Below are 27,119 nucleotides of genomic sequence, written 5' to 3'. Positions count from 1 at the left end.
ACATGTGGGCGAGGGGCTGGATGTTATACACTTATACACCGGGGGGGGGGGGGAAGGAGCCGGATGTTATACACCTGGGGGGTGAAGGGCCGGAAGTTATACACAGGGGCGGGGGGGCTGGATGTTATACACCGGGGGTGAAGGGCCGAATGTTATACACGGGGGGGACGAGGGGCTGGATGTTATAGACAGGGAGTGCGTGGGGCCAGATTTTATACGTGGGGGGGGCAAGAGATCAGATGTTATACACCGGGGGCAGAGGGGCCGGATGTTATACACCGGGGGCAGAGGGGCCGGATGTTATACACCGGGGGCAGAGGGGCCGGATGTTATACACCGGGGGCAGAGGGGCCGGATGTTATACACCGGGGGCAGAGGGGCCGGATGTTATACAAGGGGGTGAGGGGCTGGATGTTATACACTTATACACCGGGGGGGACGAGGGGCCGGATGTTATACACAGGGGGAGGTGAGGTGAGGGGCCGGATGTTATACATGGGGGGGGCGAGGGGCCGGATGCTATACACCTGAGGGGTGAAGGGCTGGATGTTATACACAGGGGTGCTGGATGTTATACACTGGGGGGTGAAGGGCCGAATGTTATACACAGGGGGGACGAACGGCTGGATGTTATACACAGGGAGTGCGAGGGGCCGGATTTTATACATGGGGGGGCGAGAGACCAGATGTTATACACCGGGGGCAGAGGGGCCGGATGTTATACATGGGGCGAGGGGCTGGATGTTATACACTTATACACCGGGGAGGGCGAGGGGCCGGATGTTATACACCAGGGGGTGAAGGGCGAATGTTATACACGGGGGGGACGAGGGGCCGGATCTTATACACAGGGGGGAGCGAGGGGCCGGATGTTATGCACAGTGGGGAGCGAGGGGCCGGATGTTATGCACGGGGGGGGCGAGGGGCCAGATGTTATACACGGGGGGGCGAGGGGCCGGATGCTATACACTGGGTGGTGAGGGGCGCATGGTATACACCGGAGTTTATGGGGCCAGATGTTATGTTAGGTACACTATGCATTTGTATATTTATCGGTAATAAATGGTTACACTCACTGATCTAACACAAATTTAATAAAAAGAACACAGAAAATACACAAAACTTTGTGCGATAACTCAAAGATACAAAAACCAAATCTGACACTTTTACTAGTTTTAAATCTAAAAAAAACAAGAAAACATTTGGTTCCGCAGCTCCACAGAGGGGATCGGTCGTCTTCCGGTATGTTAACACTGGTGGAAGTAAAAGCGTGTAAGCAGAATACAAGCCGTGTGAACTGTGCATTGTGGACATGATATTAATGCATGTAGCTCCCACCTATGTATGTGAACCTAGGGATTGTTCTGGACATCTCATCAGTAACTGCTGACAACAGAGAACAATAGCTGATATTCTACTACACAGCCTGAGGATATAAGAACCGTAAGGGTCCCCTTTAAATGTGCTGGAAAAATAAGAATTAAAAATGAATCTTTTGGTCCAGCAGTTTTTGGCCGCTCTGAAGTGACACATGACACCTGAAAGTACTCAATCTATTTCCTGCACACAATGGAATCCAGAGCGTTCCCTTCTCCGGCCCGACCCGGCAGAAAGGATGACAGCGCGTTTCGCATCCGTGGGCAGATGATGGCAGTGTGCTTGTGATGTGCATTCTCCTCCACCTACACACGAAGCCCCCAAACATCCTGCCGGTAATGAGCTCAATGCTCCGACTAGTAAACAAGCGTGAAGATTGAGGGGGCTGAAAATGAGACATCCAGCCAGTGCACAGTCACAACAAGCGGCCCACTCACTCCGGGGATCAGGCTCTTCCTTCTTCCATGGAGGCATCACCTTAATGTAACCTTCTTGTTTTCCTTTTTCCTTTCCGGATTTATTAACAGGCTAAAAATGGCATCCCAGTCCTGCGGTAGGCGCTCTGCAAAGGGAGGGGGCAAAAAAGAGACAATGTGAAAGAGATGATCACATGGACTGAGTGGGCCCGTCTATTAATAACATGATGTCTGTATTAGGAGGGAGGCCTCCTTATGAGGCCACGTCACTTATTAGCTGATGGTGTAGGTGTCATTGGCACAGAGTGAGCGCCACCGCAGCTACACACATCCGATTAGGAACTTTAGCCCCTAAAAGGGGACCCATCACTGTTCCTAAGACATCTATTTTAGAAAATACTTGTATTCCCCAGGAAATACCAATTCTGGAACATCTTTTATTATATCTCTGTATTGTGCCGTTTCTCTGTTATTCCTCCTGGAAATGTTCAAAAAAATTAGGAACTTTAGCCCCTAAAAGGGGACCCATCACTGTTCCTAAGAAATCTATTTTAGAATATACTTGTATTCCCCAGGAAATACAAATTCTGGAACATCTTTTATTATATCTCTGCATTGTGCCGTTTCTCTGTTATTCCTAATGGAAATGTGCAAATAAATAGACAACTAGGTGTTACTAGCTGGAGGTGGTATCTCCACACAGTATGACACTGTCCAATCAGTGATGACAATGTCACTCTGTAGGGACATGCCCCATTGACAAAGCGGTACATTAATTTATGCAGGCTCAAGAGGAATAACAGAAGAATGGTAAAATACAGTCATAGGAAAAAATGCTCCTGAATCTTTATTTCTTGGAGAATACAATTATTTAATACATTTGACTTGAGAAAGTCAAGAAATAAATTATAGCTCCACTTTAACCCCTTCCTATTAACTCATCTTTTCATGATCCATCCATTTTTTATTTTTCAGTCAACATAAACGTGCTGGTTTTTTTTTTTGCAAGAAGAGTTGTAGTTTTGTCATCAATCATGTTACAGAGGAATGTAATGAAAATGGAAAAAAAATCTTTGTGGAGTGAAACTGAAAACAAAACATGAGAAAAAACACGTGGGCATGCTCTGTGATTTGTACAGGTAAAGGGTGAGGAGGTGAGCTGTGACATCACCTATTATGAATGACGGATCCTGTGTTATCCACTGTATATAGAGGTGTTATCAGTCATTTTACAGGAGGAGGAGGAGGTGAGCTGTGACATCACCTATTATGAATGATGGATCCCGTGTTATCTACTGTATATAGAGGTATTATCAGTCATTGTACAGGAGGAGGTGAGCTGTGACATCACCTATTGTGAATGACGGATCCTGTGTTATCTACTGTATATAGAGGTGTTATCAGTCATTGTACAGGAGGAGGAGGAGGAGAGCTGTGACATCACCTATTATGAATGACGGATCCTGTGTTATCTACTGTATATAGAGGTGTTATCAGTCATTGTACAGGAGGAGGAGGTGAGCTGTGACATCACCTATTATGAATGGTGGATCCTGTATTATCTACTGTATATAGAGGTGTTATCAGTCATTGTACAGGAGGAGGAGGAGAAGAGTTGTGACAGCACCTATTGTGAATGACGGATCCTGTGTTATCTACTGTATATAGAGGTGTTATCAGTCATTGTACAGGAGGAGGAGGAGGTGAGCTGTGACATCATCTATTGTGAATGACGAATCCTGTGTTATCTACTGTATATAGAGGTGTTATCAGTCATTTTACAGGAGGAGGAGGAGGTGAGCTGTGACATCACCTATTATGAATGATGGATCCTGTGTTATCTACTGTATATAGAGGTTTTATCAGTCATTGCACAGGAGGAGGAGGTGAGTTGTGATATCTAATCTGACTGGCGGATCCTGTGTTATCTACTGTATATAGAGGTGTTATCAGTCATTGTACAGGAAGAGGAGGTGAGCTGTGACATCACCTATTGTGAATGGTGGATCCTGTGTTATCTACTGTATATAGAGGTGTTATCAGTCATCGTACAGAAGGAGGAGGTGAGCTGTGACATCACCTATTATGAATGGTGGATCCTGTGTTATCTACTGTATATAGAGGTGTTATCAGTCATTGTACAGGAGGAGGAGGAGGTGAGTTGTGATATCTAATCTGACTGGCGGATCCTGTGTTATCTACTGTATATAGAGGTGTTATCAGTCATTGTACAGGAGGAGGAGGAGGTGAGCTGTGACATCACCTATTGTGAATGGTGGATCCTGTGTTATCTAATGTATATAGAGGTGCTATCAGTCATTGTACAGGAGGAGGAGGTGAGCTGTGACATCAGCTATTGTGAATGGTGGATCCTGTGTTATCTACTGTATATAGAGGTGTTATCAGTCATTGTACAGGAGAAGGAGGTGAGCTGTGACATCACCTATTGTGAATGGTGGATCCTGTGTTATCTACTGTATATAGAGGTGTTATCAGTCATTGTACAGGAGGAGGAGGAGGTGAGCTGTGACATCACCTATTGTAAATGGTGGATCCTGTGTTATCTACTGTATATAGAGGTGTTATTAGTCACTGTACAGGAGGAGGTGAGCTGTGACATCATATATTGTGAATGGTTGATCCTGTGTTATCTAATGTATATAGAGGTGTTATCAGTCATTGTACAGTAGGACGAGGTGAGGGGCACTCTGTCTGCTTGGAGAAAGTCAGGTTCAATCCTCAGAGGAGATCATACTTCTTTACCATGAGAACTATTAATCTGTGAAATAGCCGACCCTCAGGAGCTGGTCACAGCGGAAACATTCGATGGTTTCATAAAATGGCTTAGATGCTTTTTAACAAGAAAATAACATAAATAATGATGAAAATGTGTAAAGTTCTTCACTGAATTTTAGGTCCAGTGGATCGACACATTGGAATAGGAGGGAAAGATTAGCTCTTTTGGGGCGGACTGGATCATGCATTGTGGTTATGCACATCCACATTCCCTTTATCATTTCCCATCACTAAGTTGAACTTGATGGACATGTATGTGTCTTTTTTTCCACCATATTAACTATGTAACGATATAAAAGAAATATGCACTGATGCCTCAGCAAAAGCTAGGAGGAATAGAAGTAGACTTGAAAACAATAAGGTATTTGTATATTTTCATAACTGTGGGACAATATATACAGTATAATCGTCGAGCTCTTTAATTACAAAATATTGAATATTGTCGTAGACCATACTAGGAGTTAAGTATTGGCATTTAAATAACATGGTGCTACATAACCGGCGATGGCTCCTGCTGTTTCGGGTTTATATAAATAATATAACGCAGCATCTCGTGGCTCTTCCTCCAACCACACAATTCCGATTCCATGTCTTCTATTCCAAGGAGGGAAAACAAGATTTCTCTCCAAGACAAAAAGTGATTTCCTCTCTATTTTTTTTTGTTCCTTCCTATGCAAATGAAAACAAATGTCTACAAACTAAGGTTAAATACTTTATGCTTTATTATATTATTTAGATGCTTTGAATTCGTATTTATGGCACTTTACAACTTTATTAGGCAGTGGAAATCCAATACCTGTTTTAGCACATGGACAAACACTGATCATTATCAAACCTCCATTATCATTGGGCGAACCAGGTGATATGAAGCATTACACAATTCCACTGAAGTCAATGAGTGTTGTCACCCAAAAAAGAAGGCTCCAGTGTTTGTTACGTCTCCACATACTTGAGCCAACTAACCATCCCTTCATTGCTAATAAGGCAGTTCCTCTGGGGCGGGCAGTTCTGCTCAGGTTCTCACCCCCCATAAGTAAATGTAGATCCCCAAAATCTGCTTCTCTAGTATGCACACCCTTTCTCTAAGCTGACCCTATTCACAGCAGGGGGTTGTCTACTTTCTGAGAGAAGTCCTAAACTCCTTGTCCAGAGGCCATACTCTCAGTTTCATGAGCTCAATCTCAAAGTCCTACAATTCTAGTGAATGCCTCTTCTTTGGGAATTAAAATATTGCAGAAACAGACTCAAATCCTGGATTGTCATGGGCTTTACTGTTTGAGATCTCAAATGCTGTATAATCCATTGATTCAACCCCAATTCTATCAAATTGTATCTTATATATGTTACCAACTTCATCACTCTCATACACCCCAAGTTTTAGATCTCTGGAGCCCAAGTGTTGTGTCTCACTTGTTGAGGTGGATTCTCTAAGCTATAGGTCTGGACAGCCTAGGACCAGAAGTGTTGGTGCAGGTTGGAAGAGAAGAGCTAGATACGCTGGATGGCAATTGAAGCAACATAGAACGGTAGGGTTGGATATGCTGGATGGCACCTTGAACAGCATGGAATAGCAGAGAAGATCTGCTAGTCAGTACCTGAAGCAGAATGGAACAGCGGAATTGGATGTCCTTGATGGCACCTAGAGCAGTATAAAACAGCAGAGCTGGATATGTCAGAAAACTGACGTGAAGCCTATGAAGCAGAGTGCAGTGGGATGAAAAGAGCTTAGTATATCAGGAGATATGGGGAAGAGTTCAGTGGTACAGCAGAGCTGGATATGTCAGAAAATTGACTTGAAGCTAATGAAGCAGAGGACAGTGGTACAGCAGAGTTTAGTATGTCAAGAGATTTACTCAAAGGTTATGGGGATGAGTTCAGTGGTACAGCAGAGCTGGTTATGTTAGAAAATTGACTTGAAGCTAATGAAGCAGAGCACAGTGGTACAGCAGAGTTTAGTATGTCAAGAGATTTACTCAAAGGTTATGGGGATGAGTTCAGTGGTACAGCCGAGCTGGATATGTCAGAAAATTGACTTGAAGCTAACGAAGCAGAGTACAGTGGCATGGCAGAGCTTGGTATGTCAGGAGCTTTACTCAATGCATACTTCGCACAGTCCAGTGGTACAGCAGAGCTGGAGATGTCGGGAGGCAAACTTGAAAAAAAAAAAAACCCAGCGGTGTTGTAGCAGTGAGGATATCAAAGTAACTGAACAAGTGGTATGCTACCACCTGAGCCAGCTTAAAAACCAAAAGACTGTGATATGAGAGGTGCGCCATGGGTTACACCATTGTAACCTGACATGTACATGAGCAGATAGAGCCCTTTGCCAGAGAAAGAGGATGGAGAACCCGGCGCTGGAGCTGGAACAGGTGAATAACACTAAGAATGAGTGCACTGTTTTTCTGGAAGACCAAAACAAAGGGGAACATGAAGTACTAGATACTAAGAGTCCCAAATATTTTCTAATTGTAAGATTACCGAGGTTTTGTAAAGCATTAATAAAAAAAAGACGTTAGTTTCGGCAGGAATCTGCCCTGGGAAAATTATGATATTGTATTATTTTCATACACATACATCTTGGGCCCATCACAGAAGATGATTCGGAGGACCACCTTCCATCTATAAGCAATCTTAAATCTTTGTTTTAATCACTGTATACATAGGACATATCATCAATAAGTCCTAAAAACTTACTTATGAATCAACGCAAAATAAATTGACCCCTGTGACAAACTATTGGCTCCAAAGAGGAGACACAAATCCATAATAACTGCTGTCCCGTGGAGTCTGCAGACACTACAGAAGACGAGCACTCTAAGAATAATACATGAATATTCAATGTTTACATAAGGATTTTCTATGGTTTCGCCTCAATATTATAAAGGAAAACATATGTCTGTTGGGTTTACGTGAGGTCTCCGCATTGGACACTATTGAGTTACTTGGTATCACCTGCGCTATGGTTTCTGCCAGGCAGCCCACATAGAAGCCCGTCCTGTAGGAACTTATATTATAATACACAAGATTTATGTCTCAATTTATTTTAACACCTTTTCTTAATCTGGAAATCAGTTGCTCCCAATGGCAACATTCGAGCCTGATATTCAGCAGTCTTCTCCAGTTTATACATGGTCGAGTAACCAGAGAAAGTTTGGATTCCGGATGGGTGGTCCTCCTGCCTTTGTTTTGGAAAGTTTTTTTGGCAAACAGATGAAAATAAAATGGCGGAGTGGGCTTGTGGGATATCAAATAAAACAGGCTTCCAACAGGAGCTGTAAATTGTACAATTACCGGGAGGCGGTAGGTGCACATGTGCAAAGCTCTCTGCTTCTAATGTGATTTATACTTTTACTGCTCATGAGATTTGGAACACCTACTTCTGCCAGGAAATTTTCCTCTAAAATTATCACATTAAAAAAAGCTTAAATATCCAAAGCATCTATATACAGTAACACAGGGACTACCTGTTATAAACCTTTAAGACTTGATTCACGGTTGGCAAAAGGATTCAACTATCGGCTGTCCTCCATGACTGAGAGGAACAGTTGCCATGATTTTTAGGATCTACATTCCGATATTCTAGCAATCATGAAACTAGTGTGATACCAGAATTTTGATCATTATTATTTTTTTTTTTTAGGAATTTAGAGATCTGAATTTCCACAGTTCAGTCCAATTAAAGGTGTTGCTCAATGTTTTTCTAGTAACTATGCCATCCTTTTCCATAGGCTATGTAGGGTGTTGCAGCTTACCCCCATTATAACCAAATCACATACAGCCTAAAGACTCCATACTCTTATGCAACCTCTTCAAAAGGGAGTCTGTCGGCACAGAATGACTGTTTAAACCAAGCATTGATTCACACTTGCCATGACCAAACACCTTCCAATCTCCTTGTTTTCCATTTATCTCCATCCTCCTCTTCCTTGATTGACAGCTCTGGCTTTACAGGAGCTACAGAATGGTGAATATTGATGGAAAACAAGTAGATGAGGAGCACTGAGATGCTCAGCATCTCAAGGGTTTACTGGGCACCTGAGACTGGCGTGACCAGCCATTTTGTGTCGACTGTCTTCCTTTAACACCAAAGGCCAAACTAAGGCCCTACCCGAGTCTTGTTTAGAAAGTGACAATTATAAAAGTAAACAAGAATAATAAGTATTTGTGGGGAGAAATTTTGGGGGATGTCATACCATGATGGCTTGTGAGGATTCATACTCTGTGTGGGCAACTATTAGGGCCATCATACTGTGTTGGGGGCTCTTATACTTTGTATTGGAAGCTGTAGGGACATAATACTGGGTGGGGGGGCTTTAGCCATCATCATACTGTGAGCAGGGTGGTGTGGTGTCATCGAAATGTGTGGGATGCTCTATTGGACATCATATTACGTATGAAGAGCTGTTGGGGCATCATACTGTATGAAGACCACCATACTGTGTGGGAGCCGTCACACTGTGCGAGAGGGCTTCGGGGTCCATCATACTGTGTTGGGGGCTGTGAGGACTAAAAAAAACTATGTGTGGGCCACTATTAGGGCCATCATACTGTGTTGGGGGGGCTATTATACTTTGTATTAGGAGCAGTGGGGACATCATAATGTTGCAGGGTGGTGTGGAGCCATCAAAGTGTGTGGGAGTTCTGTGTTTGGGTAGATGTGTGGTCATAATATTGTGTGAGGACCATCATACTGTATGGGGGCCCTTATACTGTTGTGGGGGTCTGAGCGGTCCATAATACTGTGTGTGAAGCTGTGGGGTCAATCATACTGAGTGGGGAGATATGTGGTCCATCATATTGAGCGTGTGTGGAAGGGTTGTGGGGACATCATACTGCTTGAGGAGCACTACAGGCAGTATAATGTGTGGGGTGACTGGTGGTATCATACTGTGAGGGGGGCTGTAGGGGCATCATAATATGCGAGGAGGGTTGTGAAGGCAGCATACTGTGTGGGAGGGTTGTGGGCACATGATACTGTGTACAGCAACTGTGGGGACATCAAACGGTTTAGGGCCGACTAACAGGAGAATCTAATTTTAAACATTATAAAAAGCGGTAAATTATATGGTGTAAGAACATGTAAGAATATAGGTTACAATAAGTCCGACTGACATATTTTAGCAAAAGCAGCGAGTCAAGAGACTTAGTTCTGCTCAATGTTAGGCGATAAAATAATTATATAAAACAATAATATGTTTATATTAATATTGAGTCAAATTAATTTCAGCCCATTGATTCGGCCCTCCACAACAGTCATGATCATGGAAATGAATTGCCCATCACTGCTATAGACAACCCTTTTAAGTAGGAAAAACCATCTAAAGGACGTTTCAAGATGTCTTCTCTTTGTTTTTCCTTGCTCTTACAGTATACTTTTTGTAATTTCCTTTTGCATGAATAGCAATAAAGATTTTTTTTTTCACTCCTTTTCTGAATTTGGGGACCCATTTATTCGTGGATTTAAAATTAGATTTTTTTTTCTTTGTACATCGGCTTTCCAATTTTTACATCTGACTTGTAACAAAAGCCAAAGATATTCTCCCAAAAAAGAGAGCCTTTCTGGGTTTTTGGCTGGTTTCCCACTGCATTCTATCCAAGTTTACTATAATTTACCTTCCATTCATTGTGTTCATTGAAGTTCAAGGTTCGTTCTCATTCTTCTGTTTTTCTTTCCGTTCTTCACCTGACCCATCGTGGCTGACATTTATCACAACGCTATACACGTAATTAATACAATAACGATCTTCATCTTGTGACATCTCAACCATGTGATAATGAGTCACTCTGTCTTATAAAACACATGGTGATAATGCGTCAACTTCAGTAATATCGAAATTCAGAATAAAGACTTGTAGCATGAAAGCTTCTTCTTCCGAAGATGAAAAGGCCGCTTCAATGTGTGTGGGCTACTGATCTAATTAGGGAAAATGAGGACAAATGTCATTCATTGAAATCAAAGAACGATGATGGCTGGTCCTGATTAGCCCACCCCAAGTACAAACGGGTTACTGTGTGTCTGCGACGCACAACACTTCTCTCATCTTCATTCCAGATTCCATTGGATGGAACTTATCTGAGAAGATCGATAAAATCTGCGGCACACACTGGTAAACATTACGGGACGTTATGAGAGGACCAGCTGATCTACAGAACACTAGGTATAACATGCTGGAGGTTAGACAATCCCATAAAATAAACGTCTGGTAGGAAATAAAAATAACTTTTACAACATTATTAACTTCTTCCTCTTTGGGAGCCAAACTCCAGCATTCTTCTCCGTTTTAAACAGAGCCTTTAGAAGTCGTGTGGATTTGTTTGCCTGAATTAACCACAACGGCTTCTATTTCCAAAGTGATTTTTTTTTTTTGTTATAGGGGTTCTATAATTTGGCATATTGGATATAGCTGAACACCAAACATGCAAAAGTGTCTATGAATTTAACCCTGGGTCAACCATCTTCGTTACAGAGACTCAGGATTTTTTTATGATCACGTAATGGTTGTAGAAGCTATGTTTGGTAGTGGTAGAACCAGGACAAAAACACATGTGGTCTTTTTTTTACCTTTCCCTCTTGGCTCAAAAGATCCCAAGATGCTTGGCATGAGATGACCAGCTTTGAAAGACAAGATAATTTTGTGATACTCTGTTGGGAGATGTTTATGGTATAAAAGTTTCTCTATGTGGCCACTCAGTAGTTCTGATGTGTCTGGTAGCTGGTCGATGGTTTTGAATTTATATTGCAAGACATTGGAGTCCTCAAAAAAAAAAACCTGTCTCCATGAAAATGAAGACCAAACTGCAGCCAGAGTGTTATAGAGCCACCAGCATAAGAAATAAAGCATAACAGCTTTTTTTCAGCCCAAAACTTCTAAACATATAATAAACCAAAGAGTCCTTTTTGTCAGAGTAGGCACAGTACATTAACACGGTTGTACTCACATCACAGCACGGGCATTAGTTATCGCACGCACAGTCTGGAAATCAACACTGGCTTCTCTTCAGCTCCACTATCACAGCTAAGTGTTCACCTCACATATACACACATATCACTCTGTCTGTAATGACTCTATATAATAGATCCCTCTGTGTGTAATGACTCTATATAATAGATCCCTCTGTCTGTAATGACTCTATATAATATATGAGTTTCACTTTTTGTATTGAAGAACTGAAATAAATTAACTTTTTGATGATATTCTAATTTAGTGAGATGCACCTGTATATATAAACTTTTATATACACTGTGTTCTGAATTATTAGGCAAATGAGTATTTTGATCACATGATACTTTTTATTCATGTTGTCCTACTCCAAGCTGCATAGGCTTGAGAGCCAACTACCAATTAAGTAAATCTGGTGATTGCATCTCTGTAATGAGGAGGGGTGTTGACTAAGGACATCAACACCCTATATAAGGTGCGCTTAATTATTAGGCAACTTCCTTTCCTCTGGCAAAATGGGTCAGAAGAGAGATTTGACAGGCTCCGAAAAGTCCAAAATTGTGAGATGTCTTGCAGAGGGATGCAACAGTCTTCAAATTTCCAAACTTTTGACGCGTGATCACCGAACAATCAAGTGTTTCATGGCAAATAGCCAACAGGGTCGCAAGAAGCGTGTTGGCCAAAAAAGATGCAAAATAACTGTCCATGAATTGAGGAAAATCAAGCGTGAAGCTGCCAAGATGCCATTCACCACCAGTTTTGCCATATTTCAGAGCTGCAACGTTACTGGAGTATCAAAAAGCACACGGTGTGCGATACTCAGGGACATGGCCAAGGTAAGGAAGGCTGAAAAACGACCACATATGAACAAGAAACATAAGATAAAACTTCAAGAATGGTTCAAGAAATATCTTAAGACAGATTTTTCAAAGGTTTTATGGACTGATGAAATGAGATTGACTCGTGATGGGCCAGATGGATGGGCCAGAGGCTGGATCAGTAAAGGGCAGAGAGCTCCACTCCGACTCAGACGCCAGCAAGGTGGAGGTGGGGTACTGGTATGGGCTGGTATCATCAAAGATGAACTTGTGGGACCTTTTCGGGTTGAGGATGGAGTGAAGCTCAACTCCCAGACCTACTGCCAGTTTCTGGAAGACAACTTCTTCAAGCAGTGGTACAGGAAGAAGTCAGTATCGTTCAAGAAAAACATGATTTTCATGCAGGACAATGCTCCATCACATGCATCCAACTACTCCACAGCGTGGCTGGCCAGTAAAGGTCTAAAAGAAGAAAAAATAATGACATGGGCCCCTTGTTCACCTGATCTGAACCCCATAGAGAACCTATGGTCCATCATAAAATGTGAGATCTACAGGGAGGGAAAACATACACCTCTCGGAGCAGTGTCTGGGAGGCTGTGGTGGCTGCTGCACGCAATGTTGATCGAAAACAGATCAAGCAACTGACAGAATCTATGGATGGAAGGCTGTTGAGTGTCATCATAAAGAAAGGTGGCTATATTGATCACTAATTATTTGGGTTTTTGTTTTTGCATGTCAGAAATGTTTATTTCTAAATTTTGTGCACTGATATTGGTTTAGCTGCTGAAAATAAACAAGTGAGATGGGATTATATTTGTTTTTTATTAAGTTGCCTAATAATTCGGCACAGTAATAGTTACCCGCACAAACAGATATTCTCCTAAGATAGCCAAATCTAAAAAAAAAAACACTCCAACTTCCAAAAATATTAAGCTTGGATATTTATGAGTATTTTGGGTTGATTGAGAACATAGTTGTTGATCAATAATAAAAATAATCCTCTAAAATACAACTTCCTAATAATTCAGCACACAGTGTATATATAACTTTTACAGGCCACTATATACAGTTGTGCTCAAAAGTTTACATACCCTGGCAGAATTTTTGCTTTCTTGGACTTGTTTCAGAGAAGAGAATATGAATGATAACAAAAAAACAGCTTGAAGTCTTTTATGGTAGTTGTGGATGAGGTTCTTTATTTCCTCAGATGGTAAAACTGCCCATTCTTCTTGTCAAAAAGCCTCCAGTTCCTGTAAATTCCTGGGCTGCCTAGCATGAACTGCACTCTTGAGATCTCCCCAGAGTGGCTCAATGATATTGAGGTCAGGAGACTGAGATGGCCATTCCAGAACCTTCACTTTGTTCTGCTGTAGCCAATGTCGGGTCGACTTGGCCATGTGTTTTGGATCGTTGTCATGTTAGAAAGTCCAAGTATGTCCCATACGCAGCTTCTGGGCTGATGAGTGCAAATTTACCTCCAGTATTTGCTGATAACGTGCTGCATTCATCTTTCCTTCAACTTTTACCAAGTTTCCTGTGCCTTTGTAGCTCACACATCCTCAAAACATCAGCGATCCACCTCAGTGCTTTACATTAGGAATGGTGTTGCTTTCATCATAGGCCTGGTTGACCTCTCTCCAAATGTAACGTTTATAGTTGTGGCCAAAAGTTAAATTTTAGTTTCATCACTCCAAATTACCTTGTTCCAAAAGTTTTGAGGCTTGTCTCTGTGCTGTTTGGTGTATTGATACTTTGTGGCATTTGCGCAGTAATGGCTTTCTTCTGGCGACTTGACCATGCAGCCCATTTTTCTTCAAGTGACTCCTTATTGTGCATCTTGAAACAGCCACACAGCTAGTTTTTATAGAGTCCTCAATTTCAGCTGATGTTATTTGTGGGTTTTTCTTTGCATCCCAAACAATTTTCCTGGCAGTTGTGGGCGAAATTTTTGTTGGTCTACCTGACCGTGGTTTGGTTGGGGACGTACTTGGACGTTCCAACGTGACAACGTTCCAAAACATAAGGCCAAGTCGACCTGTCATTGGCTACAGCAGAACAAAGTGAAGGTTCGAGAGTGGCCATCTCAGTCTCCTGACCTCAATATCATTGAGCCACTCTGGGGAGATCTCAAGCGCGCAGTTCATGCTAGACAGCCCAGGAATTTACAGGAACTGGAGGCTTTTTGCCAAGAAGAATGGGCAGCTTTACCATCTGTGGAAATAAAGAACCTCATCCACAACTACCACAAAAGACTTCAAGCTGTCATTGATGTTAGAGGGGGCAATACACAGTATTAAGAACAGGGGTACGTAAATTTTTGATCAGGGTCATATGGATGTTTTTGGTTTTTATTAAGATTTAAAAAGAGAAAACACAGTACTTTGACAATAAATGGCTTCACCCAACCAGTAACCATGAGTGGAGAAAAAGTTTTTTTGTTATCATTCATATTCTCCGAAACAAGGCCAAGAAAGCAAAAATTCTGCCGAGGTATGTAAACTTTTGAGCACAACAGTATATATGTGTGCATATATATATATATATATATATATATATATATATATATATACACAGTACAGACCAAAAGTTTGGACACACCTTCTCATTTAAAGTTTTTTCTGTATTTTCATGACTATGAAAATTGTACATTCACACTGAAGGCATCAAAACTATGAATTAACACATGTGGAATTATATACTTAACAAAAAAGTGTGAAACAACTGAAAATATGTCTTATATTCTAAGTTCTTCAAAGTAGCCACCTTTTGCTTTGATGACTGCTTTGCACACTCTTGGCATTCTCTTGATGAGCTTCAAGAGGTAGTCACCGGAAATGGTTTTCACTTCACAGGTGTGCCCTGTCAGGTTTAATAAGTGGGATTTCTTGCCTTATAAATGGGGTTGGGACCATCAGTTGTGTTGTGCAGAAGTTTGGTGGATACACAGCTGATAGTCCTACTGAATAGACTGTTCGAATTTGTATTATGGCAAGAAAAAAGCAGCTAAGTAAAGAAAAACGAGTGGCCATCATTACTTTAAGAAATAAAGGTCAGTCAGTCTGAAAAATTGGGAAAACTTTGAAAGTGTCCCCAAGTGCAGTTGCAAAAACCATCAAGCGCTACAAAGAAACTGGCTCACATGAGGACCGCCCCAGGAAAGGAAGACCAAGAGTCACCTCTGCTTCTGAGGATAAGTTTATCCGAGTCACCAGCCTCAGAAATCGCAGGTTAACAGCAGCTCAGATTAGAGACCAGGTCAATGCCACACAGAGTTCTAGAAGCAGACACATCTCTTCAACAACTGTTAAGAGGAGATTTTGTGCAGCAGGCCTTCATGGTAAAATAGCTGCTAGGAAACCACTGCTAAGGACAGGCAACAAGCAGAAGAGACTTGTTTGGGCTAAAGAACACAAGAAATGGACATTAGACCAGTGGAAATCTGTGCTTTGGTCTGATGAGTCCAAATTTGAGATCCAACCACCATGTCTTGGTGCGACGCAGAAAAGGTGAACGGATGGACTCTACATGCCTGGTTCCCACCGTGAAGCAAGGAGGAGGAGGTGTGATGGTGTGGGGGTGCTTTGCTGGTGACACTGTTGAGGATTTATTCAAAATTGAAGGCATACTGAACCAGCATGGCTACCACAGCATCTTGCAGCGGCATGCTATTCCAACCGGTTTGCGTTTAGTTGGACCATCATTTATTTTTCAATAGGACAATGACCCCAAACACACCTCCAGGCTGTGTAAGGGCTATTTGACCAAGAAGGAGAGTGATGGGGTGCTACGCCAAATGACCTGGCCTCCACAGTCACCAGATCTGAACCCAATCGAGATGGTTTGGGGTGAGCTGAACCGCAGAGTAAAGGCAAAAGGGCCAACAAGTGCTAAGCATCTCTGGGAACTCCTTCAAGATTGTTGGAAGACCATTTCCGGTGACTACCTCTTGAAGCTCATCAAGAGAATGCCAAGAGTGTGCAGTCATCAAAGCAAAAGGTGGCTACTTTGAAGAACCTAGAATATAAGGCTATGTGCCCACGTTGCGGAAATGAAGCAGAAAATTTCTGCTTCATTTCTGCATGTCCTCTCCCGGAAAAACGCATGCGGAATTCCGCACGCGTTTATCGCGCGTTTTTCACGCGTTTTCGACATGCGGAATTGCCTTGCGTTTTTTCATGCATTGAATAACGCAATTCCGCATGTGGAAACGCAAAATTAATGAACATGCTGCGGATTTTTGAACGCAGCGTAAACGCTGCGGAAAAATCCGCAGCATGGGCATAGAACTTGCGGATTCTCATTGAGGACCATGGGGTGCGGATTAACAAGCGTTTTCGCTGCGGAAAATCCGCATCGAAAACGCTTGTAATCCGCAACGTGGGCATGCAGCCTAAGGTCTAAGGCTACGCCTAAGGCTGCGTGCCCACGTTGCGGATTACAAGCGTTTTTGATGCGGATTTTCCACAGCGTAAACGCTTGTAAAATGCTTGTTAATCCGCACCCCATGGTCCCCAATGAGAATCCGCAAGTTCTATGCCCATGCTGCGGATTTTTCCACAGCGTTTATGCTGCGTTCAAAAATCCGCAGCATGTTCATTAATTTTGCGTTTCCGCATGCGGAATTGCCTTATTCAATGCATGAAAAAACGCATGGCAATTCCGCACGTCGAAAACACGTGAAAAACGCGCGATAAATGCGTGCGGAATTCCGCATGCGTTTTTCCGGGAGAGGACATGCGGAAATGAAGCAGAAATTTTCTGCTTCATTTCCGCAACGTGGGCACATAGCCTAAGACATATTTTCAGTTGTTTCACACTTTTTTGTTAAGTATATAATTCCACATGTGTTAATTCATAGTTGTGATGCCTTCAGTGTGAATGTACAATTTTCATAGTCATGAAAATACAGAAAAACCTTTAAGTGAGAAGGTGTGTCCAAACTTTTGGTCTGTACTGTATATATATATATACATACATATATCTATATCTATCTATATATCTATCTATATATATATATATATAGATAGATAGATAGATAGATAGATAGATAGATAGATAGATAGATAGATAGACACACACTACCGTTCAAAAGTTTGGGGTCACCCAGACACTTTTGTGTTTTCCATGAAAGCTCATACTTTTATTTATCAAATGAGTTTCAAAATGAATAGAAAATATAGTCCAGACATTGACAAGGTTAGAAATAATGATTTTTATTAGAAGGAGTAATTTTCTCCTTCAAACTTTGCTTTCGTCAAAGAATGCTCCGTTTGCAGCAATTTCCAGCATTGCAGACCTTTGGCATTCTAGCTGTTAATTTGCTGAGGTAATCTTGAGAAGTTTCCCCCCATGCTTCCTGAAGCCCCTCCCACAAGTTGAATTGGCTTGATGGGCACTTTTTGCGCACCATACGGTCAAGCTGCTCCCACAACAGCTCCATGGGGTTGAGCTCTGGTGACTGCGCTGGCCACTCCATTACAGATCGAATACCAGCTGCCTGCTTCTTCCCTAAATAGTTCATGCATAATTTGGAGGTGTGCTTTGGGTCATTGTCCTGTTGTAGGATGAAATTGTCTCCAATCAAGCGCTGTCCTCAGGGTATGGCATGGCGTTGCAAAATGGAGTGATAGCCTTCCTTATTCAAAATCCCTTTTACCTTGTAGAAATCTCCCACTTTACCAGCACCAAAGCAACCCCAGACCATCACATTACCTCCACCATGCTTGACAGATGGCGTCAGGAACTCTTCCAGCATCTTTTAAGTTCTGCGTCTCACAAATGTTCTTCTGTTTGATCCAAACACCTCAAACTTTGATTCGTCTGTCCATAAAACTTTTTTCCAATCTTCCTCTGTCCAATGTCTGTGTTCTTTTGCCCATATTAATCTTTTCCTTTTATTAGCCAGTCTCAGATATGGCTTTTTCTTGGCCACTTTGCCCTGAAGGCCAGCATCCCGGAGTCGCCTCTTCACTGTAGACGCTGACACTGGCGTTTTGCGTGTACTATTTAATGAAGCTGCCAGTTGAGGAGCTGTGAGGCGTCGATTTCTCAAACTAGAGACTCTAATGTACTTGTCTTGTTGCTCAGTTGTGCAGCGGGGCTCCCACTTCTCTTTCTACTCTGGTTAGAGCCTGTTTGTGCTCTCCTCTGAAGGGAGTAGTACACACCATTGTAGGAAATCTTCAGTTTCTTGCCAATTTCTCGCATGCATTTCTAAGAACAAGAATAGACTGTCGAGTTTCACATGAAAGTTCTCTTTTTCTGGCCATTTTGAGAGTTTCATAGAACAAACAAATGTAATGCTCCAGACTCTCAACTCGCTCAAAGGAAGGTCAATTTTATAGCTTCTCAAATCAGCCAAACCGTTTTCAGATGGGCTAACATACTTGTGCAAGGGTTTTCTAGGGTTTTCCAAACATCCATTATCCCTCTTACACAGTTAGCAAACACAATGTACCATTAAAACACTGGAGTGGTGGTTGTTGGAAATGGGCCTCTATACACTATAATGAAATTTCTAAATGACCCCAAACCTTTGAATGGTAGTGTATATATATATATATATATATATAGATACATATAGATATATATATATATATATATATATATAGATACATATAGATATATAGATATATATATATATATATATATATATATATATATATATATATACACACTGCTCAAAAAAATAAAGGGAACAAAGTTGAATGTGCTAACAAAATCACACAAAAATCATCAATGGAAATCAAATGTATTAACCAATGGAGGCCTGGATTTGGAGTCACCCCCAAAATTAAAGTGGAAAAACACACTATAGGCTGATCCAACTTTGATGTAATGTCTTTAAAACAAGTCAAAATGAGGCTCAGTATTGTGTGTGGCCTCCACGTGCCTGTATGACCTCCCTACAATGCCTGGGCATGCTCCTGATGAGGGTGCGGATGGTCTCCTGTGGGATCTCCTCCCAGACCTGGACTAAAGCATCCGCCAACTCCTGGACAGTCTGTGGTGCAACGTGACGTTGGTGGATGGAGCGAGAAATGATGTCCCAGATGTGCTCAATCGGATTCATGTCTGGGGAACGGGCGGGCCGTTCCATAGCTTCAATGCCTTCATCTTGCAGGAACTGCTGACACACTCCAGCCACATGAGGTCTGGCATTGTCCTGCATTAGGAGGAACCCAGGGCCAACGGCACCAGCATATGGTCTCACAAGGGGTCTGAGGATCTCATCTCGGTACCTAATTGCAGTCAGGCTACCTCTGGCGAGCACATGGAGGGCTGTGCGGCCCTCCAAAGAAATGCCACCCCACACCATTACTGACCCAATGCCAAACTGGTCATGCTGAAGGATGTTGCAGGCAGCAGGTCGCTCTCCACGGCGTCTCCAGACTCTGTCACGTCTGTCATATGTGCTCAGTGTGAACCTGCTTTCATCTGTGAAGAGCACAGGGCGCCAGTGGCGACTTTGCCAATCCTGGTGTTCTGTGGCAAATGCCAAGAGTCCTGCACAGTGTTGGGTTGTGAACACAACCCTCATCTGTGGACGTCGGGCCCTCATACCACCCTCATGGAGTCAGTTTCTAACCGTTTGTGCAGACACATGCACATTTGTGGCCTGCTGGAGGTCATTTTACAGGGCTCTGGCAGTGCTCCTCCTGTTCCTCCTTGCACAAAGGTGGAGGTAGCGGTCCTGCTGCTGGGTTGTTGCCCTCCTACGGCCTCCTCCACGTCTCCTGGTAGCGCCTCCAGCCTCTGGACACTACGCTGACAGACACAGCAAACCTTCTGTGCCATCCTGGATGAGCTGCACTGCACTACCTGAGCAACTTCTGTGGGTTGTAGAGTCCGTCTCATGCTACCACGAGTGTGAAAGCACAACCAACATTCAAAAGTGACCAAAACATCAGCCAGAAAGCATTGGTACTGAAATGTGGTCTGTGGTCCCCACCGGCAGAACCACTCCTTTATTGAGTGCGTCTTGATAATTGCCAATAATTTCCATCTATTGTCTATTCCATTTGCACAACAGCATGTGAAATTGATTGTCAATCAGTGTTGCTTCCTAAGTGGACAGTTTGATTTCACAGAAGTTTGATTTACTTGGAGTTATATTCTGTTGTTTCAGTGTTCCCTTTATTTTTTTGAGCAGTGTATATATACAGTACAGACCAAAAGTTTGGACACACCTTCTCATTTAAAGATTTTTCTGGATTTTCATGACTATGAAAATTGTACATTCACACTGAAGGCATCAAAACTATGAATTAACACATGTGGAATTATATACTTAACAAAAAAGTGTGAAACAACTGAAAATATGTCTTATATTCTAGGTTCTTCAAAGTAGCCACCTTTTGCTTTGATGACTGCTTTGCACTCTTGGCATTCTCTTGATGAGCTTCAAGAGGTAGTCACCGGAAATGGTTTTCACTTCACAGGTGTGCCCTGTCAGGTTTAATAAGTGGGATTTCTTGCCTTATAAAGGAATGGACATTAGACCAGTAGAAATCTGTGCTTTGGTCTGATGAGTCCAAATTTGAGATCTTTGGTTCCAACCACCGTGTCTTTGTGCGACGCAGAAAAGGTGAACGGATGGACGCTACATGCCTGGTTCCCACCGTGAAGCATGGAGGAGGAGGTGTGATGGTGTGGGGGGGGCTTTGCTGGTGACACTGTTGGGGATTTATTCAAAATTGAAGGCATACTGAACCAGCATGGCTACCACAGCATCTTGCAGCGGGATGCTATTCCATCCGGTTTGCGTTTAGTTGGACCATCATTTATTTTTCAACAGGACAATGACCCCAAACACACCTCCAGGCTGTGTAAGGGCTATTTGATCAAGAAGGAGAGTGATGGGGTGCTACGCCAGATGACCTGGCCTCCACAGTCACCAGACCTGAGCCCAATCGAGATGGTTTGGGGTGAGCTGGACCGCAGAGTGAAGGCAAAAGGGCCAACAAGTGCTAAGCATCTCTGGGAACTCCTTCAAGATTGTTGGAAGACCATTTCCGGTGACTACCTCTTGAAGCTCATCAAGAGAATGGCAAGAGTGTGCAAAACAGTCATCAAAGCAAAAGGTGGCTACTTTGAAGAACCTAGAATATAAGACATATTTTCAGTTGTTTCACACTTTTTTGTTAAGTATATAATTCCACATGTGTTAATTCATAGTTTTGATGCCTTCAGTGTGAATGTACAATTTTCATAGTCATGAAAATACAGAAAAATCTTTAAATGAGGTGTGTCCAAACTTTTGGTCTGTACTGTATATGTATATATATATATATATATATATATATATATATATATATATGCACATATACATACACACACACATACAGTGGGGAAAATAGGTATTTGATACACTGCCAATTTTTACAGTTTTCCCACCTACAAAGAAAGGAGAGGTCTGTAATTTTTATCTTCGGTACACTTCAACTGTGAGATACAGAATCTAAAAATACAAACCAGAAAATCACATTGTATGATTTTTACATAATTAAATTGCATTTTATTGCATGAAATAAGTATTTGATCACCTATTAACCCACAAGAATTCTGGTTCTCACAGACCTGTTAGTTTTTCTTTAAGAAGCCCTCCTACTCTGCACTCATTACCTGTATTAATTGCACCTGTTTGAACTCGTTACCTGTATAAAAGACACCTGTCCACACACTCAAGCACAATCCAACCTCTCCACCATGGCCAAGACCAAAGTCCTGTATAAGGACGTCAGGGACAAAATTGTAGACCTGCACAACGCTGGGATGGGCTACAGGACAAGAGGCAAGCAGTTTGGTGAGAAGGCAACAACTGCTGGCACCATTTTTAGAAAATGGAAGAAACACAAGATGACTCTCAATCTTCCTCGGTCTGGGGCCGCATGCAAGATCTTGCCTCTTGGGGTAAGGATGATTCTGAGAAAGGTCAGGAATCAGCCCAGAACTACACGGGAGGACCTGGTCAATGACCTGAAGAGAGCTGGCACCACAGTCTCAAACATTACCGTTAGTAACACACTACACCATTATGGATTAAAATCCTGCAGGCTCATGCCAGCACATGTCCAGGCCCATTTGAAGTTCGCCAATGACCATCTGGATGATTCAGAGGAAGCATGAGAGAAGGTCATGTGGTCAGATGAGACCAAAATAGAACTGTTTGGTATTGTCAACTCCACTAGCTGTGTTTGGAGGAAGAAGAAGTATGAGTACAACCCCAAGAACACCATCCCAACCGTGAAGAATGGTGAGGGAAACATCATACTTTGCGGGTGCTTTTCTGCAAAGGGGACAGGATGACTGCACCATATTGAAGGGAGGATGGATGGGGTCATGTATCGCGAGATTTTGGCCAACAACCTCCTTCCCTCAGTAAGAGCATTGAAGATGAATCGTGGCTGGGTCTTCCAGAATGACAATGATCCGAAACACACAGCCAGGGCACTAAGGAGTGGCTCCGTAAGAAGCATTTCAAGGTCCTGGAGAGGCTAGCCAGTCTCCAGACCTGAACCCAATAGAAAATCTTTGGAGGGAGCTGAAACTCAATGTTGCCCAGCGACAGCTCCGAAACCTGAAAGATCAGGAGAAGATCTATATCGAGGAGTGGGCCAAAATCCCTGCTGCAAACTTGGTCAAGAACTACAGGAAACGTCTGACCTCTGTAATTGCAAACAAAAGTTTCTGTACGAAAAACTTCAGTTTTTCTATTGTATCAAATACTTATTTCATGCAATAAAATGCAAATTACTTATGTAAAAATCATACAATGTGATTTTCTGTTTTTTTTTTTTTTTAGATTCTGCCTCTCACAGGTGAAGTGTACCTACAATAAAAATTACAGATCTCTTCATTCTTTGTAGGTGGGAAAACTTGCAAAATAGGCAGTGTATGGCAAAAACGCACCAAAAACGCACGGAATTTCCGCAGAGCTTTTGCTGCCAAGAGGTGCAGAAACGCTGCATACATTTCTGCACAAAATATTCATTGTGCGCACATACACTTATTGTGAACAGTTAAGCAAGTTGGAGATGAAATGATCTATAAAAGGCCTAAAGTTAAAGATGACACATTTCCTTTGCATTTTGGACAAAATAGAATATATATATTTTCATCTTTTACATTTTAAAAATTACAAAAAGGAAAATGGGCCAATACTAAAGTTTGGGCCCCCAGCATGGTTGGTACCTATAACACTCTTCCTTGGAAAAATCTTCCAGTTCTGTGAGATTCCTGGGTTGTCTTGCATGCACTGCTATTTCAAGGTCTAGCCACAGATTTTCAATGATGTTCAGATCAGGGGACTGTGAGGGCCATTGTAAATACTTCAGATTTTGCCTTTTGAGGTTATCTATTGTGGATTTTGACGTGTGTTTAGGACCATTATCCATTTGTAGAAGCCATCCACTTTTCAACTTCAGATTTTTTACAAATGCTGTTATATTGGCATCAAGAATTTATAGAAATTTCATTGAATCAATTCTTTCCTCTATCCATGAAATGATCTCCATGCCATTGGCTGCAACACAACCAATGGTTGGCCAGATGTTCTTTTCCTGAAATTCTGTGCCCTTTTTATCTCCACACATACCTTTGATAATTGTGGCAAAATAGTTCTATTTTAACCTCATAGATCCACAAGACTTGTTTCCAAAATGCATCAGGCTTGTTTAGATGTTCTTTTGCATACTTCTGATGCTGATTTTATCGTGAGGATGCAGGAGAGATTTTCATCTGATGACTCTTTCATGAAGGCCATATTTGTGCAGGTGTCTCTGAACAGTAGAACAATGTACTACAACTTCAGAGTCTGCTTAATCTTTCTGAAGGTCTTCTGCAGTCAAGAGGGGATTTCGATTTGCCTTTATAGCAATCCTATGAGCAGCTCTCACTGAAATTTTGCTTGGTCTTGCAGACCTTCTCTTGACCTCCACTGTTCCTGATCACTACCATTTCTTAATTACATGTCGAACTGAGGAAAGGGCAACTTGAAAACGCTTTGCTATCTTCTTATAGCCTTCTCCTGCTTTGTGGGCCTCCACCATTTTCATCTTCAGAGTGCTAGGCAGCTGCTTTGAAGAACCAATGGCTGCTGTTTTTGGCATAAAAGGAGGCGGAGTTTTTATAAAGCGGGGAAATTTGCATCACCTGGCCTTTCCTAACAATGTTCGTGAACAAGCCATAACCCTAATAGGCTAATTAAGGTCTGAAACCTTGGTCAAAGTTATCTGAGCACACAAACCTCCAAGGGTGCCAAAACTTTTGTATAAGCCTTTTTTCATTTTTGTAATTTTTAAAATGTAAAAATGACAATTTTTTTTTTGCCTAAAATACAAAGGAAATGTGTCATCAGTAACTTTAGGCCTTTTAGAGATCATTTCATCTTCAATTTCCTTAATAGGGATGAGCGAACATGGTCAGATAAGGAGTTATCCCAACATGCTCGGGTTAGGATAGAGGAGCCGGCATGCTTGAGTCAAATGCTCGGGTACCCGCAGCCGCATGTATCGTGGCTGATACACTGCCGCTAAACATGCGGAGAAGAAGATATCTAAATAATATTTCAATACAAATATGTAGTGTCATTTTGATAGTTCATACTGTGGTGCCCCTGAGGGTTCAGTCGCCACAGGGGTACTGCACCTCAGACTGAGGAGTGGTGTCTCCTCTCCCAGGTAAGGATGGAGTGCTACACAGAACCCCAACCACACACTCAACACTACACCACTCCAGTTCTGAAGGGGGCCTAAAGCACTATAGTGCTGCCCCGGGCCTGAATGGAGGAGTTGGGGGGAACCAAAGTTAGGGGGAACCATGTAGTGAGTGAGGGTGGAGGAAGCATTTACTTAAGCACTTAATTAGAATTCTATATAACTAGAGGCCATTTTAATAACCGGGTCTTTGGTCGTGGGTCTTTGGGACGGCAAGTCAGCACAAGGCTGCAGCCGGCTGAGGGTCCATGGTTCCCTCGTCTCAGGCCTCGAGACGGGGGATCGGGGCAGAGTTATAACCGACTCTGTCCCCGGTCAGGGTCCAAGCAAGAAGGCCCCGAAGGGGAGCAGAGGAGATAGGCTCCACAGGCGAAAGGATCTCAGGGGGTGCGGACGGAGCGGAGTCACCATATGCATACCTTATTCTGGCCCAGCCAGAGAGACCCTGACGCAAGAGGGGGTACCGGTCCCCCGATTATCTGACTTTGCACTTCACATCTCTGTCGAAAAAGTCCGGAGGCTTATGTGGATCCCAGGGGGATACGGACGGAGCGGAGTCGCCACCTGTATGCCCTAATCTGAGTTTATCCAGAGGGACCTGGCCTTACGCCACGCTCTCACCACAAGTCACCAAAAAGGGCACCCAGTCGGTCCGGGAACTACACGTTACCCACAAGGGACATCGCAGTACCCGTATGGGACTCAGTGGGGGACACAAGGCGGGAGAAGTTGATCAAGAGAGGAACACACGATAGCGGGGGTCTGTCTTGTCCACTGAGTGGTCCTTTTGCTGCATGTAGTGGGTTCACAGCAACAGCTTTTAAATACAAATGCCACACCTGTAATCAGCTCCAGACCTTTTACCGGCTTAATTGATGATGGATTAACAAGGGAAAAGCTCATGCAGCTCATGAAGGAGCTTCAGAGATACCTGTCTAATTACTTTTTGTCCATTTAAAAAGTGGCAACTACATATTAAAGAGCTATAATTCCTAAACCCTTACTTCAATTAGGATGTGAATACCCTCAAATTAAAGCTGAGAATCTTCCTTTTAAGCCCATATTGATTATATAGGTACATCTGTTTAAGTAAACAGCTAAAATTTCAAAACTTGTGTCACTGTTCATATATTTCTGGACCTAACTGTATATAAAGTGACAGCTTTACTTTTAAGTCTTCTCCAAATAAAATTCAGTTCCTCAAATTTTGCTCGAGGAATTCACATTTCAGTTTATTTAGCACCTACCAAGTAATTTTGGACAGTCTTATAGCTTGGAAGACTTTAAAACCACTCTACCCATGCCAGGTTACTAACATTAAAGAGCTAACTTATTACTACACCGTATGAAATATGTTCAGCCGAAGTGAAGACACAAGAAGACACCAGTGCATGGAGATCTTGGGAAGATGTGTGGTTCCAAATTATAATTTGTAATTTTCGTAAAGACAACATTTTCTTTAGCTGACAAATTTTGTTTAAGCTGCAACAGTAATCCTTTTTATCAATGAAAGTTTTTTTTTTTGGCAAATCACAGATGGCCCAGCAGTTGAATTGGGGAGAGGAATCATGGATGTCAGCCCAGTAGTTGATTTGTACTAGGAGATAGATGCCAACAGACAATGGCCAGTATATTCGCTCCCTGGTCTTCTTCCGATCCAGGCACTGTGGCTCTGGGTCTTGTCAGAGCAGTAGTGCCAAGGAGATGAAAAGAACCTGACATGATGAAGCATAAGTATGCAAAGGTGAGCAGTCTTGGGGTCTATATTCTTTTATATTTTGCTCTGGTCTGGATTTATTTAGAGGTCTGGTCTGAGGGCAAAAGTGGCCTAACTAAACGGCTGACAATGTGGTGAGCCAGGTTGATGCTGCTGATTGCCGAGCATTACTGGTGCTGACCATTTGGACAATGGCAAAGTGGACCTTCTATAGGCACAAACGCAAAGCAAATAGGAAAGAGCGCCAAATATACAGTACAGACCAAAAGTTAGACACACCTTCTTATTTAAAGATTTTTCTGTATTTTCAGGACTATGAAAATTGTACATTCACA

The 27,119-nt window shown here is 42.4% G+C and overlaps 1 protein-coding gene across 3 annotated transcripts in view; it reads right to left on the bottom strand.

The window, feature by feature from the left end:
* Positions 1-1,076: 1,076 nt before the first annotated feature.
* SUPT3H (SPT3 homolog, SAGA and STAGA complex component) overlaps positions 1,077-27,119 on the bottom strand; it is a 633,482-nt gene continuing 607,439 nt past the window's right edge. For all 3 annotated transcript variants that reach the window (XM_073673939.1, XM_073673940.1, XM_073673941.1), the window contains one exon: positions 1,077-1,939. In XM_073673939.1, coding sequence (XP_073530040.1) covers positions 1,898-1,939 — 42 coding nt within the window. In that variant the 3' untranslated portion in view covers positions 1,077-1,897. The remainder of the gene's footprint in view (positions 1,940-27,119) is intronic.

This window comes from Phyllobates terribilis, unplaced genomic scaffold (assembly GCF_046119375.1).
Source record: "Phyllobates terribilis strain yellow unplaced genomic scaffold, ASM4611937v1 Scaffold_3__8_contigs__length_932513732, whole genome shotgun sequence".
NCBI classification, from domain to species: Eukaryota; Metazoa; Chordata; class Amphibia; order Anura; family Dendrobatidae; genus Phyllobates; species Phyllobates terribilis.
This window is presented reverse-complemented; position numbering and strand designations above follow the sequence as displayed.